Genomic DNA, 21,818 nt, shown 5'->3' with positions numbered 1-21,818 from the left:
TTCCTCCAGTTCTGAAAAAGGTAAACATTATTGGTGTGCATTTCATATTTTCTCAGATCAAAAGACCCACAGTATCTGGTTCTGCCCCTTACTAGTGTTGAGACGATTGATGAAGAGGTACTAGTTTATTCCTCTCTTGAACATTTTCTACCTTATAATCAAAAAACAACCTGGGTGGTGGTGTTACCTTAGCATTATGCCAGTGCCAGTGATTCATCCCAAGTTTTAACTCAGTTTATAAGTCTCTGTTTTAGAAAGACTCACTGGGAATTATGAAATGATGTTTTTATTCTTCCATACTTCATTTGTTAGTTGTCTTTCTTTTGTAAAATAGGACTTTTTTTCACCTGGGCCATTTGATGACTGAAATAGAGTACCCATTGAAAGGATAGACACTTAAATCTTTTCCTTTAGTACTAAATTTCTTAGTTTAAAAGCTACCTCAAACTGTGGCTGCCTTGCAGTTAGGGTCCCCCACCTGACCCCTTCCTCTCTCCTCCTCCCTCACTTCTCTGTTACCCTTTCTCCTGTGTATGTTTAAGCCATTTCATAAAGTCTTTAATAATGTAAGCATATCTTTCTGATTGGTAAATAATGTCCTGCATTTCTTTAAGTTAAATAATTATTCTAAGATAATGAAAAACCATTTCTCTGAGGTCTAGCTCAGGAACAGATTTTATGCTGCCAGGGTCAGCAATGATGTTTGGCATTGGATTGGGGAGGCTGAAGATGGACTAGTCTGGGGTTGTACACATGCTGACTCTGGCCTAGCTATTTTTAAAAGTCTTGTAATTTTCTTTACCAGTTTTCCAGTCAATTTTGGAAACCTTTTACTCTTTTCAGATAGTAATCTGCAGGGACATGCTGTATTTTTTAGAGAGCAAGATCTGCTTGTTGAGTTCAAAGTCTGGGGAAAAATCCTGAATTGTTTGTGTTCTTATGTCCTTTTTACTACCTAGTTTCCAATACTGTGTTCTGCTGGACTCCAATAAAAATGGGTGGAGATGCTTAGTGGGCAGATTTACCTCTCAAAAGGGCTTGATTGTCCAGTTTGCTACCATTTCTTTTATTTTTATTTATTTATTTATTTATTACCATTTCTTTTATTCTGTCATGTTCTTTTCGCACTCTCAGGGATTTGGAAAATAAAGATTGTGCCTTTTTCAAGTTGAAAGTGATGTGCTGTCTCTTAAATTTTAAGACAGCCCATCACATGTCTTGAAAACTCCGAAAGGGAGTGGCTGGCTGCCTAGGCACAAATCATGACTCTTGATGGAATGACCCCAGGTCTAGGACCTGGATTTCAGATTTCAGTTCGTTAATACTTTTATTTATTCTCTGAAGCATGATTGAACTATGGACATTGATTCACACTAACGAAGCTCGCCTGAGATTGGTAAATTAGACTTCTGAGCTTTCACTAAGACATCAAATGATTAATAACTCAAAGGGAACCCTCTTACACTGTTGGTGGGAATGCAAACTGGTATAGCCACTGTGGAGAACAATATGGAGATTCCTTAAAAACCTGAGAATAGAACTGTCATATGAACCAACAGTCTCACTGCTGGGCATACACACTGAGGAAACCAGAATTAAAAGAGACACATGTACCCAAGTGTTCATTGCAGTGCCGTTTACAATAGCTGGGACATGGAAGCAACCTTGATGTCCATTGACAGATGAATGAATAAGGAAGATGTGGTACGTATACACAATGGAATATTGCTCAGCTATAAAAAGGGACACATTTGAGTCAGTTTTAATGAGGTGGATGAAATTGGAGCCTATTATATGAAGTGGAGTAAGTCAGAAAGAGAAACACCAATACTGTATATCAACACATACATATGGGATTTAAAAAGGCGGTAATGATGATCCTATATGCAAGGTAGCAAAAGAGACAGATGTAAAGAACAGACTTTTAGACTATGGGAGAAGGGGAGGGTGGGATGAATTGAGAGAATAGTACTGAAACATGTATATTACCATATGTGAAATAGATGACCAGTGCAAGTTCAGTGCATGAAGCAGGGCACTCAAAGCCAGTGCTGTGGGACAACCCAGGCGGATGGGTTGGGAGGGAGAGGGAGTGGTTCAAGATGGGGGGACACGTGCACCCATGGCTGACTCATATCGACGTATGGCAAAAACCATCACAATATTGTAAAATAATTATCCTCCAATTAAAGTATATTAGTTTAAAAAAATAGCTCATAGGACTAAAATACTAGCCTTAGCTGAAAAGAGCAGCTTATCATTAAATTCTATTTGGAAAAGCCAGTGACGGTCAGATGGTTGCTTTGTAAGTAAACTCTAGTCAAAACAGTGGCATTTGAGTGACCCAGTACTTTAGCCACCTCATGCAAAGAGTTGACTCATTGGAAAAGACTCTGATGCTGGGAGGGATTGGGGGCAGGAGGAGAAGGGGACGACAGAGGATGAGATGGCTGGATGGCATCACTGACTCAATGGACGTTAGTCTGAGTGAATTCCAGGAGTTGGTGAATAGGGAGGCCTGGCGTGCTGCAATTCATGGGGTCGCAAAGAGTCGAACATGACTGAGCGACTGAACTGAACTGAACTGAAGGACTCTTAAGGGATGTTGTCATTGAGCTCTGGTCGCCTTACACAATGTTTTGTTATTACTGGTATATTCATACGATTCACAGTGGGCACTTGCTTTGCCAGCTTGTCCTCTAGATGGAACAAGAACAGTTCTTGACAGTATAGCTCTTTGTTAGGTATGTTTTGTATTCGTCTAAAAATTTCAGTCATTGTATTTCTATTCTGGAGAAATCAACATGTCGGAGAACAGTTTTATTAACAATATTTAACAAAACAAAAAACAGATACTCTGTTTCTTGTGCAGGTGATTAGTCTCACTGTTTACTTACCTTCTTCAAAAAGGGATTACTTACCTCTTCCTGTGTTTTGACTACATGGTCAAAACCATTTTTGTGTTTGAAAAATAGCTCTAGTTCTCATCAGTACAGAAGCAGCATAACATAATGAAAGTAGCGAAAAATTAGCTCGTTTCCAATTTTTTACTGTGTAAAATATGCATGACATAAAGTTTACCATGTTAACCATTTTAAGTGTAGCTTTCAGTGCTTTAGATACATTGATGATGTTGTGCAGCCCTCACTGTCATCCTTCTTTGTAACTCCTTTCTTTTTGTAAAACTAAAACCTCAAACCCATTCAGCAGTAACTCCATTTGAGGTAAGTAATTGCTGACTGGTTCACTTTAACTTCATATGACAGTGGATTTTTCTTCAGCTTTGTTGAGCTGTGTAGATATCCAGAGTAGGTGTTCAATTCAGTTGCTCGGTTGTGTCCGACTCTTTGCTACCCCCATGAACTGGAGCACGCCAGGCTTTCCGGTCTATCACCATCTCCTGGAGCTTGCTCAAACTCTTGTCCATCGAGTCGGTGATGCCATCCAACCATCTCATCCTCTGTCATCCCCTTCTCCTCCTGCCTTCAATCCAGCATCAGAGTCTTTTCCAATGAGTCAGTTCTTCGCATCAGGTGACCAAAGTATTAGAGCTTCAGCTTCAGCATCAGTCCTGAATATTCAGGATTGATTTCCTTTAGGATTGATTGGTTTGATCTCCTTGCAGTCCAAGGGACTCTCAAGAGTCTTCTCCAACACCACAGTTCAAAAGCATCAGTTCTCTGGTGCTCAGCTTTCTTTATGGTCCAACTCTCACATCCATACGTGACTACTGGAAAGACCGTAGCTTTGATTAGACGGATCCTTGTTGGCTAAGTAATGTCTCTGCTTTTTAATATGAATTTTAAAATAACCACAAGCAAAATGAACAGTAGTCCCAGTATCAGCTTAGATATAATTCTTCCAATTTGTCTGATTCTCAGAAATGTTTTTTACACTTAATTTGGTCACATTAGACCCAGATGAGGTTTATACATTGCTTCTGATTGCTGTGCCTCATAAGTCGTTTAATATCAGTTTCTTTTTCCTGTCATTCATTTGTTGAGGAAATTGGGCCTTCTGTCATGTAGAACTTTCTGTTGTCTGCATCTGGCTGGCTGTATTCTTGTGGCATTATTTTAGAGTTAAGAAAAAAATTTTTACTCATAGTAAAATATACATAGCAAAATATACTGTCTTAATAATCATTTTAAGTGTGCAGTTCAGTAGTATTAAGTATATTCACATTATTGTGTCTTATGTTACTTTTACCATATTCCTCTGTCTCCCTTACTTGGTGTAAACTGGTTTTCCAGATCTAGAGAGGCTTATTTGATTCAAGTTCAGTCTTATAACTTTTTTTGGATGAAGGGGCAAGAGTATACATAGTTTTGACATATAAGTCTAGTTGTCCTAATACTGAGATTGATCCTTGGGATGAGTTCTTATAGCCTGATCTATTTAAATTTTTTCCATTGGGTATTTTTCACCTGATTTCCTTTATTAGCCATTAATGGTCATCCATTTTTTTCATTAGAGGTTGTGAAATAGTGGTTTTTCTAATTATGTAACTTTCTGCATTTACTAGCTAGAATTCTGTTAAGAACATTTCCTCAACTAGTTTCTGCCAGGAATGTTGGATAAATGCTTGATTCTTTCCCTTTATTTTCTAACTTCAGGTGACAGGTTTTTTTTTTAATCAGAGTTTTGGATTCATACAGTTTAAAATTGATCGTAGTCTTCCTTTTGTTGTTCAGATTGTCTTATCTTGGCCAGTGGGACCTCTTCAAGCTAACTCCTATGCCCTTCACACAGCTAGAGCATCTTTCTTAGTGTCCAGGCTTGATTATATTTTTCCAGTCCCATTCTTGAAATCTTCAATTTCTCTAAGGAGTTCCTAGTTTGTTTTGGTGGGAAATTGTGTTTAGAGATCATAATATGGATGTCTACTTTTAAAAAATATGTTATTTTCAGCTATTTGACTCTTTCAAATATTGATTGGTTTCTTTTCTTGATTCAACAGGCATGCCCAAAGAAAAATACGAGCCCCCTGACCCTCGGAGGATGTACACAATTATGTCCTCCGAGGAAGCAGCAAATGGAAAGAAATCTCATTGGGTGGAGCTTGAAATAAGTGGTAAGACATACACGGCTAAATTTATGGTTTGGAAGTTAAGATCTAGTAATGCCAATACACAAGGGAAGCAATGCTGTATGTTACCAATGCTGATTTGTCTTAGAAACTGAAATGTTCAGTAGAAGGAACATGGTTTGAGTCAAAGTTCAGAATCCATTCATTGCTTATTTTCTCACTGTCAGTGTCCTTTTATAAAATGAAGATGATAATATCAAAGATGAAATGAAAATAGCATATGTAGTGACTAGTATACAAAGGTTTGTTCTGTTCCTTAATTTTCTGATGACGTAGGGTAGGGATTTTTGTGTTATCCTGTTTACAGGTTTCCAGTGAGGTGAGGAATGTCTGTTCTGCTGTAGATTCTGGGATAGATTTGTTTCTTCTTATTTTCTGAATTTGTGTTTCAGTCTCAGTCTCTGGGGACAGCCTTGTTCAGAAACACAAAATCTTGAAAGAGTTTCAAGCAGCTCTCAGGATTCCCTTCTACCTTTAATGCAAGTCTTCAAAAATATGACCAAGGGACGTGATTGTGTCTTACGGCAACCAGGGCTAAAGATATTTTGTGTTCATGTTGTCCTAACATGCCTCCTGATGCTTTCCTTCTAGTTTTTCTTGACTCTTGCTTTCTGAAATAATATTGACCAAATTTTCTTTTCTTTCACCTGGCTGTCCTTGATATTTTTAGAAGTTTAATGCAACAAACATCCTGAGTATATGCTATGTGTAAAACATTTTTCCAGGTGCTGTACTAGGCATATGTAAGATATATAGATGGGGGGAAAAAAAGGTCTGTTTCATTCTGAAGCTTTTGGCATATTACGGAGTGAGAGGAAGGGACTATGCCAGTGTAAGTAACTAATAGACAAAATATAACTGTCAAGTCTAAGTAGAAAAGTGCTATACAGAAAGCAAAAGGAAGCAGTGATAGTAGCGTCTCTCCCTTGTCAGCTCAAAAGTTCTGATTAATTACTGAGTAAACCTAAACACCCTCTTCTGCACCCATGGTAGAGGTTGGTACCTACATGGGTCTCTCCTGTTTTCCCTCTTCCAATTTCTGGAGTGCTGGTGTAGAGTGGTGGGACAGTGAAATTTCTCTCTTCTTTTGCCTGTCCTAGCATAGGCAATTAACTTCCCCTTTTAATTTCTGTAGGATTGGTATTTAACTGTATTTTTCTTTTTTCAGTCTGTATTAGCAGTTTTTGAATTACAAGTCGTTAGCTTCTAGGAAATTTGGATAATCTAGAAAGTGTTCACTTAGGTCAGTGAGGTTATATCTCTGAGGTGAAGGGGACTTTTCTCTGTCTGCTCACTGTACTTCATGTTGGGAACTTATTTGCAATTTTGAGTCATTGTTCTCTGCTTACTCTGAACTTTGGGAAGAAATCTGTGTAGAAGATAGGAATGAAAATGAGAGATTTTTCCTTTAAAATAGCATTCTTAACAGTTTTATCTTTACCAAGTGTTGTGGAGGATAAGCTGTTGATTGAATAGGTGTGGTGGAACAAGACCTTGTAATTAACAAAACCGCTATCAGGAAGGTCACTTTATCATGTTAATACATGAACATAAACTGCAGTGTGTAGAAATTTTCAAGACTGAATTCATTTCATGCTAAGATTAGGGTTATTTCAAGGCTAGAGTTATCATGTATATACTCTAGCATTCCTTAAGATCCTGTGATACAAAATTCTAGGGATCTGAGGTTATTGAATTCTGGACCTGAAATAATCTCATATATTTTTCTGCTTCTAGGGAGATGGGTGGTTAGATCCTTGTGCCATTTGGAGGTAGCCAGATTATCCAAATGACTATTAGTCATTTACTTTTTTAAAGAAGGCCATTTTTTTAATGGTAAAATTAAACACAGATAAAGAAAACCCCAGAAGCATATTAGTGAATTATTTTAAGGCCAGAAACCTAGTCATACCCAGGTAAAGAATTAGAAGTTTTCTGATCAGTCCAATAGGCATGAAACGCATGTGGCTGCTGAGCAGTTGAAATGTACTTAGATTAGTCCAGGGCTTCCCTCGGTGGCTCAGTGGTAAAGAATCCTCCTGCCAGTGCAAGGGCCATGGTTTCCATCCTTGGTTTGGGAAGGTCTCACATGCCTTGGAACACCTAAGCCCGTACACCACAGCTAGTGGGCCTGTGCTCTAGAAAGCATGCTCTGCAACAGGAGAAGCCACCGCAATGAAAAGCCTCTGCTTGCAGCAGCTAGAGAAAGCCCATGTGCAGCAAGGAAGATCTAGCACAACCAAAAACTAAATAAATAAATCTGAAAAAGAAAAGGAGTGTCCTTAGTCCAAACTGAGATGTACTCTAAGTATAAAACATATGCCTGATTTCAGAGACTTACAAAAAAGAGATGTAAAACCCTTTGTTAATAACTTGACATTAGTGAAATAATAGATTAAATAAAATATTATTTTACAGTTTAAAAAAAAGGAATTAGAAGTTTTTCACTTTTCCCAGAACCCCTTCCACACCACAGCCAAACACAATCCCTTCCCCACTCCCCAAAAGTAACTGTTACCCTAACTTTTATAGTAATGACTTCTTTTGTTTCCTTACAGTTTAACATCAGGTTACATAAGGCTTGTCTGGTAGCTCAGATGGTAAAGAGTCTGCCTGCAATGCGGGAGACCTAGGTTTGATCCCTGTGTTGGAAAGATTTCCTGGAGGAGGGCATGGCGGTATGGCAATACGTCTCCAGTATTGTTACCTGGAGAATCCCCATGGATGAGGAGTCTGGTGGGGTTGCACAGAGTTGGACACAACTGATGACTAAACACAAGTGTTAAGAGTTTAGTGCTCTCCTTTTTGTTTGATATGTCTTAATTTACATGTTCCCCGTCCATCCTTTTCTTTACAGTTTATCTGTTGAACTTCTTGTTACCCTGCAGTATGTATTCTCCTGCATGCAGTTCAAAATGTTTTTCATCCATATTAGCAAGTAGGATGCAGAGACTTGATCAAGAGTTGGATTTAAGACCCTTGACAGGACTGAAGACTGCGTTATGTGTGTGGTATTATTCTTTTTCTTTAGGAGGCACATAAGATACACAAGCCTTCTTTTCTACTGATGTTCAGTGCCTAGAGCCATTAATTCTTTGAAGGTTGCAAAATAGTGATAACTTTTTTTTTTAAATTAGATGAGCTGTATAAGAGATACTTTCCCTCATCTTAAAATTTTATTTTATCTTGGGCTTCCCAGGTGGTGCTAGTGGTAAAGAACCTTCCTGCCAATGCAGGAGACACAAGAGAGGCTTGATCCTGGGTTAGGAAGATCCCCTGGAGGAGGGCATGGTGACCCATTCCAGTATTCTTGCCTGGAGAATCCCATGTACAGAGGAGCCTGGCGAGCTGCAGTCCACAGGCTTGCAAAGGGTCGGACATGACTGAGTGACCTATGGTGCACACAGTTGATTTACTCCCTCATTTACTAATTGATTGCTCAAGGTATAAATTTGTATGGGAGAGGTAGAAAAGAACGCTTCTTTCTTTCATTTGCGAATTTTCGGGATAACCTGTTGTCCTTTGAAGGTGACCAATCAGATTTTTAAAGTTTCATTTTTAAAGTATCCAGTAGTTTAAGAATCTGACTTCCAATTCAGGGAATTCAGGTTTGATCCTTGGTCCAGGAACTAAGATCTCACATGCTGCAGGGCGACTAAAGCCTTGCGCCACAACTACTGAGCCGATGTGCCCCAACTGGAGAAGCTCCCATGCCACAGTGAACAATCCTGCATGCCACAGCTGAGACCCTACAGAGCCAAAAGTAATTAAAAAAATAGAGTATGTTACTAACTAGTATATTTGGGTTTCAAATATATGCCATGAGTTGTCATTATTTCTCTTTATTTTGTTGCTTAAAATTGTCCTGTTTTGCCGTAGGCTTGATGGCAGTCAGATTTCTTTTCATTATTCAGTTCAGTTCAGTTTCCCAGTCATGTCCTACTCTTTGTGACCCCATGGACTGCAGCATGGCAGGCTTCTCCGTCCATCACCAACTCCTGGAGCTTGCTCAGACTCACACCCATTGAGTTGGTGATGCCATCCAACCATCTCGTCCTCCTTCGTCCCCTTCGCCTTCTGCTTTCAATCTTTCCCAGCAACAGGGTCCTTTCTAATGAGTTGGTTCTTCATATCAGGTGGCCTGAGTATTGGAGCTTCAGCCTCAGCATCAGTCCTTCTAATGAATATTCAGGACTGATTTCCTTTAGGATTGACTGGTTTGATCTTGCAGTCCAAGGGACTCTTTGAGAGTCTTCTCCAACCTCACAGTTCAAACGCATCAATTCTTCGGGGCTCAGCTTTCTTTATAGTTTATTATTATTTTCTCTTTTTTGCTTAGATGCCCAAAGAATTTTTTACCCTTAAAGTTAATAATTTTTACTTGAATATATTTTGGTGTTGGTTGTTCTACTTTGATATTCTTACGTATAATATGCTCTTTCAATGTGTAGTTTGAGTTTTTTCTCTTTTAATTTCAGGGAAGTTTCCTTGAAATTAAAATAGCTTAAATAGCTTTAGTGTTTGTTCTGATTCCTTTCTTCACTTTTTCTTTCAGAGAGATTTATTCTCTGAATTTGAATATTTACATATTTGTCTCAGAACCATTTTTAAAGACACAGTACAGTAAGTTCACTCCCTTACTGTCGTACCATTCCTGTACATGTACCGTCAGACACTCGTTTAAGCACCATCACAATTACAATATGGAGTGATTCCATCACTGCAGAAAACTTCACCCTGCTCCATTTTAGGTAGACTCTCCCGCCACTTTCAGCCCCTGCTAACTACTGAGTTTTAATTTTTTCTTTTTGACTAAACTGTATTGGGTTCATAGCACCTTTGATGTAAAGTACAATGTATGATCCTTCCACTGTCAACATCCCCCACCAGAGTGGTGCATTTGTTACATCCATGAATCTGCTTTCGCACCCAAAGTTCGTAGTTTACATTAGAGTTCACTCTTGCTTTTGTACATTTCTGGGGTTTAAGTTCAGTCGCTCAGTCGTGGCCGAATCTTTGCAACCCCATGAATTGCAGCACGCCAGGCCTCCCTGTCCATCACCAACTCCCGGAGTTCACTCAGACTCACGTCCATCGAGTCCGTGATGCCATCCAGCCATCTCATCCTGGGTCGTCCCCTTCTCCTCCTGCCCCCAATCCCTCCCAGCATCAGAGTCTTTCCCAATGAGTCAACTCTTCGCATGAGGTGGCCAGAGTACTGGAGTTTCAGTTTTAGCATCATCCCTTCCAAAGAAATCCCAGGGCTGATCTCCTTCAGAATGGACTGGTTGGATCTCCTTGCAGTCGAAGGGACTCTAAAGTCTTCTCCAACACCACAGTTCAAAAGCATCAATGCTTCGGTGATCAGCCTTCTTCACAGTCCAACTCTCACGTCCATACATGACCACTGGAAAAACCATAGCCTTGACTAGACGGACCTTAGTCAGCAAAGTAATGTCTCTGCTTTTGAATATGCTATCTAGGTTGTCATAACTTTCCTTCCAAGGAGTAAGTGTCTTTTAATTTCATGGCTGCAGTCACCATCTGCAGTGATTTTGGAGCCCCAAAAAATAAAGTCTGACACTGTTTCCACTGTTTCCCCATCTATTTCCCATGAAGTGATGGGATCAGATGCCATGATCTTTGTTTTCTGAATGTTGAGCTTTAAGCCAGTTTTTTCACTCTCCTCTTTCACTTTCATCAAGAGGCTTTTTAGCTCCTCTTCACTTTCTGCCATAAGGGTGGTATCATCTGCATATCTGAGGTTATTGTTATTTCTCCCAGCAATCTTGATTCCAGCTTATGCTTCTTCCAGTCCAGCGTTTCTCATGGTGTACTCTGCATAGAAGTTAAATAAGCAGGGTGACAATATACAGCCTTGACATACTCCTTTTCCTATTTGGAACCAGTCTGTTGTTCCATGTCCAGTTCTAACTTGCTTCCTGACCTGCATACAGATTCTCAAGAGGCAGGTCAGGTGGTCTGGTATTCCCATCTCTTTCAGAATTTTCCACAGTTTGTTGTGATCCACACAGTCAAAGGCTTTGGCATAGTCAATAAAGCAGAAATAGATGTTTTTCTGGAACTCTCTTGCTTTTTCCATGATCCAGCAGATGTTGGCAATTTGATCTCTGGTTCCTCTGCCTTTTCTAAAACCAGCTTGAACATGAGGAAGTTCGCAGTTCATGTATTGCTGAAGCCTGGCTTGGAGAATTTTGAGCATTACTTCACTAGCTTGTGAGATGAGTGCAATTGTGCGGTCGTTTGAGCATTCTTTGGCATTGCCTTTCTTTGGGATTGGAGTGAAAACTGACCTTTTCCAGTCCTGTGGCCACTGCTGAGTTTTCCAAATTTGCTGGCATATTGAATGCAGCACTTTGACAACATCATCTTTCAGGATTTGAAATGGCTCAACTGGAATTCCATCACCTCCACTAGCTTTGTTCATAGTGATGCTTTCTAAGGCCCACTTGACTTCACATTCCAGGATGTTTGGCTCAAGATGAGTGATCACACCATCGTGATTATCCGGGTCGTGAAGATCTTTTTTGTACAGTTCTTCTGTGTATTCTTGCCACCTCTTCTTAATATCTTCTGCTTCTGTTAGGTCCATACCATTTCTGTCCTTTATCAAGCCCATCTTTGCATGAAATGTTCCCTTGGTATCTCTAATTTTCTTGAAGAGATCTCTAGTCTTTCCCATTCTGTTGTTTTCCTCTATTTCTTTGCATTGATCGCTAAAGAAGGCTTTCTTATCTCTTCTTGCTATTCTTTGGAACTCTGCATTCAGATGCTTTTATCTTTCCTTTTCTCCTTTGCTTTTCGCTTCTCTTCTTTTCACAGCTATTTGTAAGGCCTCCCCAGACAGCCATTTTGCTTTTTTGCATTTCTTTGCCATGGGGATGGTTTTGATCCCTGTCTTCTGTACAGTATCACAAACCTCATTCCATAATTCATCAGGTACTGTATCTATCAGATCTAGGCCCTTAAATCTATTTCTCACTTCCACTGTATAATCATAAGGGATTTGATTTAGGTCATACCTGAATGGTCTAGTGGTTTTCCCTACTTTCTTCAATTTAAGTCTGAATTTGGCAATAAGGAGTTCATGATCTGAGCCACAGTCAGCTCCTGGTCTTGTTTTTGCTGACTGTATAGAGCTTCTCCATCTTTGGCTGCAAAGAATATAATCAATCTGATTTCTGTGTTGACCATCTGGTGATGTCCAGTCTTCTCTTGTGGTGTTGGAAGAGGGTGTTTTTTGGGGTTTAGACAAATATATAATGACATGTATCCATCCACCACTGTCATATCATACAAAGTAATTTAACTGCCCCAAAAGTCCACTGTGCTTTCCCTGTTCATTCCTACTTCATTCTCCCTGAACCCCTGATCTTTTTACTCTTGCCATTGTTTTGCCTTTTCTGTCCTTGGGATCAAACAGTGTGTAGATTCTTAGATTGGGTTCTTTGACGTAGTAATATGCATTTAAGTTCCTCCATGTGTTTTCATGGCTTGATACTTCATATATTTTTAGTGCTAAGTGATACTCCATTGTCTAGATATATCACAGTTTATTCATTCTCCTACTGAAGGACACCATGATTATCTCCAAGTTTTGGCAGTTATGAGTAAAGCTGCTGCAGATGTCAGGTTTCTGTGTGTATGATGTAGGTTTTTAACTCCTGGGTAAATGGCAAGGCGCATGATGGTGAGAATGTTTAATTTTTTTAAAAAAATGCCAGACTCTTCCAAAATGGCTGTATTATTTGGCATTTCCACTAGCAATGAATGAGAGTTCCTATTGCTCTACATCCTCTCCAGCATTTGATATTGTTCTGGGTTTTGTCCATTATAATCGGTATGTATAGTGGTATCTCATTGTTATTTTAATTTTCATTTCCCTGATGATAAATGATTAAGAGCATCTTTTCACATACGTATTTACTATGGACATATCTTCATTGGCAAGGTGTCTGTTCAGGTCCCCCCCCCCCTTTTTTTTTAGATTTTTTTAAAAAAAATTATTTTTAACTGGAGGATAATTGCTCTACAATATTGTGTTGGTCTCTGCCATACATCAGCATGAATCAGCCATAGGTATACATACATCCTCCTCTTGAACCTCCCTCCCTCCTCCCACCCCATCCTGCCCCTGCATCATACAGCAAATTTCCATTGGCTGTCTGTTTTACATTATGGTAATATATGTGTTTTCATACTATACTCTCAATTCTTCCCGCCCTCTCCTTCCTCCACTGAGTTCGTAAGTCTTTTCTCTGTCTGCAGTCCTTTGCTGCCCTGCAAATAGGTTCATCAGTGCCATCTTTATTAGATTCCAGATATATACACGTTAATGTACAGTACTCTTTCTGTCTTCACTCTATATAATAAGTACTAGATTCAGTCATTAGGACTGATTCAAATGTGTTCTTTGCTGTGGCTGAGTAAAATGTCATTTAATTTAGATGACCATTACATTACTACTGTAGGCAAGGATCCCTTAGAAGAAATGGAGTAGCCTTCATTGTCAGCAAAAGAGTCTGAAATGCAGTTTTTGGGTGCAGTCTCAAAAATGACAGAATGATCCTGTTCATTTACAAGGCAAACTATTCAATATCACAGTAATCTAAGTCTATGCCCCAACCACTAATGCTGAAGAAGCTGGAGTTGAATGGATCTATGAAGAACTACAAGACCTCCTAGAACTAACACCAAAAAAAAAAAAAGATGTCCTTTTCATCACAGGGGACTAGAATACAAAAGTAGGAAGTCAAGAGATACCTGGAGTAACTGGCGAATTTGGCCTTTGAGTACAAAATGAGGCAGGCAAGGGCTCACAGTTTTGCCAAACGAACAGACTGTTCATAGCAGATACCCTCTTGCAACAATACAAGAAACAACTCTATGCGTGGACATCACCAGATGGTCCATACCAAAATCAGATTGCTTATATATTTTGCAGTTGAAGATGGAGAACCTCTATACAGTCAGCAAAAATAAGACCTGGAGCTGACTGTGGCTCAGATCATGAACTCCTTATTGCCAAATTCAGACTTAAGTTGAAGAAAGTAGGGAAAACCATAAGACCATTCAGGTATGACCTAAATCAAGTCATTTTTGATTATACAGTGGAAGTGACAAATAAATTCAAGAGGGCCTGAAGAAATACAGATGGTGGTTTGTAACATTGTACAGGAGGTAGTGATTAAGACCATCCTCAAGAGAAAGAACTGCAAACAGGCAAAATGGTTCTCTGAGGAGGGCTTACAAATAGCTGAGAAGAGAAGAGAAGCGAAAGGCAAAGGAGAAAAGGAAAGATATATCCATCTGAATGCAGAGTTCCGAAGAATAGCAAGGAGAGATAAGAAAGCCTTCCTCAGTGATCAGTGCAAAGAAGTAGAGGAAAGCAATAGAATGGGAAAGACTCGAGATCGCTACAAGAAAATTAGAGATGGCAAGGGAATATTTCATGCGAAGATGAGCTCAGTAAAGGACAGAAACGGTATGGACCTAACAGAAGTGGAAGATATTAAGAAGAGGTGGCAAGGATACACAGAAGAACTGTACAGAAAAGATCTGAATGACACGGATAACCATGATGGTGTGGTCACTCACCTAGAGCCAGACATCCTGGAGTACAAAGTCAAATGGGCTTTACGAAGCAGGAAGCATCAGTATGAATAAAGCTAGTGGAGGTGATGAAATTTCAGCAGAGATATTTCAAATCCTAAAGGATGATGCTCTGAAAGTGCTACACTCAACATGCCAGCAAATTTGGAAAATTTGGAAGTAGCCACAGGACTGGGAAAGGTCAAGTTTCATTCTAGTCCCAAAGAAAGGCAATGCCAGAGAATGTTCAAACTACCGCATAATTGCACTCTTCACATGCTAGCAAAGTAATGCTAAAAATTCTCCAAGCCAGGCTTTAACAGTAGGTAAACTGAGAACTTCCAGATATGTAAGCTGGAATTACAAAAGACAGGAACCAGAGATCAAATTGCCAACATCCATTGGATGATAGAAAAATCAGAGAATTCCAGCAAAACTGCTTCATTGACTACACTAAAGCCTTTGACTGTGTGGATCACAACAAACTGTGGAAAATTCTTCAAAAGATGGAAATACCAGACCACCTTACTTGCCTCCTGAGATATCTGTACGCAGGTCAGGAAGCAACAGTTAGAACCATACATGAAACAAGTGGACTGGTTCCAAATTGGGAAAGGAATATGTCAAGGCTGTATATTGTCATCCTGTTTATTTAACTTATATGCAGAGTACATTGTGCAAAATGCTGGGCTGAATGAAGCTCAAGCTGGAATCAAGATTGCTGGGAGAAATATCAGTAACCTCAGATATGTAGATGACACCGCCCTTATGGCAGAAAGTGAAGAGGAACTAAAGAGCCTCTTAATGAAAGTGAAAGAGGAGAGTGAAAAAACTGGCTTAAAACTCAACATTCAGAAACAAAGATCTTGGCATCTGGTCTCATCACTTCATGGCAAATAGATGGGAAACAGTGGAAACAGTGACAGACTTTATTTTGGGGGGCTCCAAAATCAGTGGAGCTGGTGAGTGCAGTCATGAGATTAAAACATGCTTGCTCCTTGGAAGGAAAGCTATCACTAACCTAAACAGCATATTAAAAAGCAGAGAGATTACTTTGCTGACAAAGGTTCGTATAGTCGAAACTATGGTTTTTTCAGTAGTCATGTACAGATGGGGAACTGGACCATAATTCTGAGCGCTGAAGAATTGATACTTTTGAACTGTGGTATTGGAGAAGACTCTTGAGAGTCCCTTGGACCACAAGCAGGTCCAGCCAGTCCATCCAAAAGGAAATCAGTCCTGAATATTCATTCGAAGGACTGATGCTAAAGCTGAACCTCCAGTACTTTGGCCATCTGATGTGAAGTAGTGAAGTGAAATCGCTCAGTCGTGTCCAACACTTTGCGACCCCATGGACAGTAGCCTGCACTAGGCTCCTCCGTCCATGGGATTTTCTAGGCAAGAGTGCTGGAGTGGGTTACCATTTCTTTCTCCAGGGAAAAACTGTCTAATTGGAAAATACCCTCGTGCTGGGAACGATTGAAGGCAGGAGGAGAAGGGGACGACAGAGGATGAAATGGCTGGATGGCATCACCGACTCGATGGACATGAGCTTGAATAAGCTCCAGGAGTGGGTGATGGACAGGGAGGCCTGGCGTGCTGCAATTCATGGGGTCGCAAAGAGTCAGACTCGGCTGAGTGACTGAACTGAACTGAAAATGTCATTGTGTCTATATACCACAACAACTTCTTTATCCATTCGTCTGTTGATGAACATCTAGGTGGCTTCTATGTTCTTGTTGTTTTTCAGTCACTAAGTTATGTCTGACTCTTTGTGATCCCAGGGACTGCACCATGCCAGGCTTCCCTGTCCTTCACTGTCTCCTGGAGTTTGCTCAAACTCATGTTGATTGAGTCAGTGATGCCATCCAACCATTTCATCCTCTGTCTCCCCCTTCTCCTCCTGCCCTCAGTCTTTCCCAGGATCAGAGTCTTTTCCAATGAGTCTGCTGTTTGCATCAGGTCTCCAGTTTGGGAGCTTTAACTTAAGGTTTGCATGGGTCCTTCTAATGAATATTCAGGGTTGATTTCCTTTAGGAGTGAGTGGTTTGATCTTGCCGTCCAAGGGACTCTCAAGAGTCTTCTCCAACACCGCAGTTAGAAAGCCTGAGTTCTTTGGCGCTCAGCCTTCTTTTTGGTCCTGATACTGAGTCCAAGCTCAATCTGCTCATAGCAAGTCAGTGAAAATCAGATGAGGTATTGGGACCAGGAAGATGGCTGCCTACTGCCTCAAAAAAACTATCATGTTGGGGCCTGGATATCAGATTCTTTTATGGATCAGGGATGAGGGGAAGGGAGGAAACAAAGTAAAAAGATCATTTCATTCCTGCAAATATCTCTTAGAATGGCAATACTCAGGTAGGGGGATATATTAGTTTCACTTTTTCACAGTCATTTCATGGGTAGTATGAAATGGAATATTGCCTGTCATATCAACAAAGATGCCACATTTATCTGTGATTCCGGCCTCTCGAATTGTGAATTTCTGCGGCAAGCCTGTAAGCAGAAAATGAAGGGTGCCTCGTGCCCATGCCTCATGCTGAGCCGTTTGCCACACAAATGATTTCAGTTGTCACAGTCCTTCACATGTGGGCTGGGTCAGGTTATCTTCCTGAGGCGCACCATTATGTATGCTTAATAACAAAACGGGTTAAAGTCACAGAAGCTGTTCCAGTGTAAATTCAAAATTAACCCTTCTTGGTTACAGTCCAACTCTAGTATCATTATGTGACTGCTGGAAAAACCATGGCTTTGATGATCCAGACCTTGTCAACAGAGTAATGTCTCTCCTTTTTTAATATGCTGTCTAGGTATGCCAGAGTTTTCCTTCCAAGGGCCAAGCGTTTTTAATTTCATGGCTGCAGTGATTTTGGAACCCAAGAAAATAGTCTGTCATTGTGTCTGTTTTTCTTCCTGTCTATTTTCTATGAAGTGATGGGACTGGATGCCATGATCTTAGTTTTTTGAATGTTGAGTTTTAAGCCAGCTTTTTCACTGTCCTCTTTCACCTTCACAAGAGGGTATTTAGTTTCTCTTCCATGGCCTAGCTGTATATAATAGTGCTGCAGCAAACACTGGGATACGTGCCTCTCTTTCATTTATGGTTTTCTGAGTATGTGCCTGTAGAGGGATTGTTGGATCATATGGTGTGTTTTACTCCTGGTTTTTTAAAGGAATCTCCGTACCGTTCTCCATAGTGGCTGTATAAGTTTATATTCCCACCAACAGTGCAAGAGGGTTTCCTTTTCTCCACTCCCTCTTGAGCATTTATTCTTTGTAGATTTTTTGATGATGGCCATTCTTTGATTTGCATTTTACTAATAATAAGTGATGTTGAGCATCTTTTCATGTGTCTGTATGTCTTCTTCGCAGAAACGTCTGTTTAGGTCTTCAGCCCATTTTTTGATTGGGCTGTTGGTTTTCCAGATGTTGAGCTGTATGAGCCTTGTACATATTCTGGAGATTGATGATTAGTCAGTTGTTACTTTTGCAATTATTTTCTCCCATCCTGATCTTTTAATTTTATTGTTTCCTTTGCAGAAACTTTTAAGTTTAATTAATTCCCATTTGTTTATTTTTGTTTTTATTTCCATTACTCTAGAAGGTGGATCAAAGAGGATCTTGCTGTGATGTATGTCAGAGAATGTATTGCCTGTGTTTTCCTCTAAGAGATTCATAGTTTCTGGCTTTACATCTAGGTCTTTAATCCATTTTGAGTTTATTTTTCTGTATGGTGTTAGGAAGTGTTCTTGTTTCATTCTTTTACCCGTAGCTGTCCAGTTTTCCCAGCACTTCTTATTGAAGAGACTTTGCCCATTTTTTAATTGAGTTGTTTTCCTGTTGAGTTTTAAGAGTTCTTTGTATAAATAACAGTCCCTTATCAGCTATACCTTTGCAAGTGTTTTCTCCCAGTCTGGCTTGTCTTTTCATTCTCCTAACAGTCTTCCATTGAGCAGAAGTTATTTTAATGAAGTCCAGTTTATTATTTCTTTCACAGATTGTGCTTTTGGTATTATATGTAGTCATTGGAGAAGAGTGAAACAGAGACCAGAAATAGACCCCCATAAATAGACCCCCATAAATACCAATAGACCCACATAAATATGTAGTCATTGCAAACTCAAAATCATGTAGGTTTTCTCCTGTGTTGCTTTCCAGGAGTTTTATGGTTTTGTGTTTTATGTTTAGTTCTATGATCCATTTTGAGTCAGTTTTTATGAAGAGTGTGAGGTTAGATTTTTTTTTTAAGTCCTGGATGTTCCAGCATCTTTCATTGAGATTACTTTTCTCTATAGTATTGCCCATGCTCCTTTGTCAGAGATCAGTTGACTGTATTTATGTGGGTCTGTTTCTGGGTTCTTGTTCAATCTTTTGCCAATACCACAGTCTTGATTACTGTAACTTCATAGTATTGAAGTCGGGTAGCATCCAAATTTTATTCTTCAGTTTTATGTTGGCTATTGTGTATCTTTTTCTCCTCTGTATAAACTTTAGGATTAGTTTGTCGTATCCACAGAGTAACTTACTTGCATTTAGAAGTCTTATTTATGTTCTTTTATCATTTCTTAATACCTTACAGCTCATTTTGAAATTGTAGGTGATAGTTTTTGGGTTGTGTTTGGTATATTTTTGTTGTCTATAGGGAGTTTTTCCTGCTCCTTATATATATGTTTTCCTGTTCTTTATATATGTTTTTCTTATATAATTTTTAGAACTATATGACAACTTTTATAAGATTTGACCTTATAACTTCTGTTCATTTTTATTTAAATTTAATTTTTATGAACTTTTAGGTGTGATTCAGAATAGTTTTTCTAACTTTAGAGCTTCTTCTCCTGTGTTTTTTGTTTGCAGAGCGTTCACAATTGTGGTAACATATTTTATTTTCTGAAACTTGCTGGTTCTGTTCCCTTCTTTCATTTTTATCTGGACTTTTTCCCCCTTTATTTCTTTTATACCTGTCCTACTTTATTTTATTTCCATTTTTTTGAGCTTTTTTTTCTTTTTTCTCAGTGTGAGGCCTTGGCTGGTCAGTTTGGAGAAATTCTGGGACCCAGGCTACTGTGAAATGAAATTATCTTCTGCCATATCAATAAACAAGAAATGTCACAGCAATCTGCAATTTCAGGCCTCCAGATGTGAGTGAGGGCTCTCAAAACAGAACACAGGGCAATCCAGGACAAGTTGCCACCTTTTCCCTGCCCCGTGTGGTGATTGCTGAGGCGCTCAGGGGAATGGAGGCAGCAGCCATCCCCACTCCTCAAGGTGAAGGTGAACAAGGCATTAAGGATGTAAGCAATCAGGAAACTGGATTTGGCCGCAGATAGCTGAGGTACATATGACAGGAATGAATTCAGTGAGCCCAGAAGCTTGCATCTTCCCTTACAGAGAGGAATACCAAATTCCTTAACTCAGTATCTGAGTTTCCTTACCTTGCAGTAATCTTTGATGTTCAGACTGCCTGCTCTCTTTGTTGCAGAGACTGAAGTGAAGTGATTGAAGTGAAGTCGACGCTCAGTCGTGCCCGACTCTTTGTGACCCCGTGGACTATAGCCTACCAGGCCCCTCCGTCCATGGGACTCTCCAGGCAAGAGTACTGGAGTGGGGTGCCGTTTCCTTCTCCAGGGGATCTTCGTGACCTGGGTCTCCCGCATTGGAGGCAGACGCTTTAACCTCTGAGCCACCAGGGGAGCCTATTTGTTGTAAACTTTGTTGCAAACTGACTCCCCCTTCAGCTTCCTTGGAGCAGTTTTCTTGGGCTACAGAGATGCTGCCTCCCAGGATTGGAGTCCTTAACATTCCCGCCAATAAAATAACTCTCTGCTTTTCATTTCCCAGTAAACACTGCTTTCAGACTTAGAGTGGGCACTATGGAGTAAGTGTCCCCAACTCATTACTGAATTGCAGTGAGCCCTTCCAGTTGTGATACTGTGGGTGGGTGAAAGTGTCCGCTTTAGACCTCCAGAGCTTTCAGTCTGTGTAGTCTCCTCTTTGGTGCTTTGCCCTGTCACCTGTAGCCACCTTGGCATCTTTGGACTCCCAGCATCGTCTCTTCAATTCACATAATATTGCCAGGCTCCATTTGGCAATGTACTACTCCTTTACTACCTTGGAAACTGTAGCGGTAAAGTGGAGCAGACTTAAGGGCTCACCTTGTTTTCCGTCTCATCAGTGATCACTGTCCTGTGTTGCCTATTGTCTGTCCAGTGCCTTAAACACAATATTTCATGTATTAGTCCGGTTTTTTAGTTGCTTTAGGTGGGAGGGTAAATCCAGTTCATGTTACTCTATCTTGCTGAAAATCAAGTCTGTCAGTTTTTTTTCTCTTTAAGATTGTGTTTGGTAACTCCAGTATCTAAATCTCCTGGGCGTTCTGTTTTGTTGTTTCTCTTTTTCTTCTGTTTTTCGTTTGTTTGGTCTGATAATTTTTATTAAATAATAGGAATTATATGTTAAATGGTAGAATAATTTGATGGTCTGGATGGTATTCTCTTTCTTAGGAGTGAATTTTCTTTTTTGTTTGTCAGACAGTTCTGTAAGGAGTGACCTTAATGTAATCAGGGATTCATTCATCTCATTTAAACTTGGTGTTGGCAGTGGTTTTAAGAGTTGACTTACTGCCGAGTCGCCCGTATTCCACTTATAGATGCCAGCTGGAATCTTGATGGTTAACAGAATCAAGTTCCTCAGTGGTTCAATTCCTGTTTTGCATTCCCAGCTGTGTAAGAGGACTTAACGTTGTGCTCAACACTTCACCCTGCTGGCCCCAACTTTCATTTCATCTGCTTGCTTCTGCTGCTTGTGATTCAGTGTATTCTTCTAGAAGTAATGTGGTGGGATGTGTCTCCCTCATTACTTCTGTATTTGCTTCCCTTTTCTCCAGGTTCTTTGTCTCTCATGTCTTGCTGCCTCTGTAGTCCTCCATTTCTTTTGAACTCATATTTGTGGTGGTTTTCCTCTTTTTTTACTTAGTTTTTCTTTTGCCCAGTGGGATTATTGGTCAGCAACAAATGACTCTCATTAGAGTGTTGGAAATGCTCTCAAACGGTGTTGCAGGAATAAAACAGACAATCGAAAATGGCTCCGCAAGGTGGTCTTTACTTCTGCAGAAGGGTGT

General features: G+C 39.9%; 1 protein-coding gene across 1 annotated transcript in view; it reads left to right on the top strand.

Annotated features, from left to right (window-relative positions):
• Window positions 1-4,953: 4,953 nt before the first annotated feature.
• CNOT6 (CCR4-NOT transcription complex subunit 6) overlaps window positions 4,954-21,818 on the top strand; it is a 63,019-nt gene continuing 46,154 nt past the window's right edge. The window contains exon 1 of the mRNA XM_052643694.1: window positions 4,954-5,074. Within this exon, the coding sequence (XP_052499654.1) occupies window positions 4,963-5,074 (112 nt within the window). The 5' untranslated portion in view covers window positions 4,954-4,962. The remainder of the gene's footprint in view (window positions 5,075-21,818) is intronic.

The sequence above is a fragment of the Budorcas taxicolor genome, chromosome 7, assembly GCF_023091745.1.
Source record: "Budorcas taxicolor isolate Tak-1 chromosome 7, Takin1.1, whole genome shotgun sequence".
Taxonomy (NCBI): domain Eukaryota; kingdom Metazoa; phylum Chordata; class Mammalia; order Artiodactyla; family Bovidae; genus Budorcas; species Budorcas taxicolor.
Note: the sequence above shows the minus strand (reverse complement) of the source record. Positions and strands in the feature narration are given on the sequence as shown.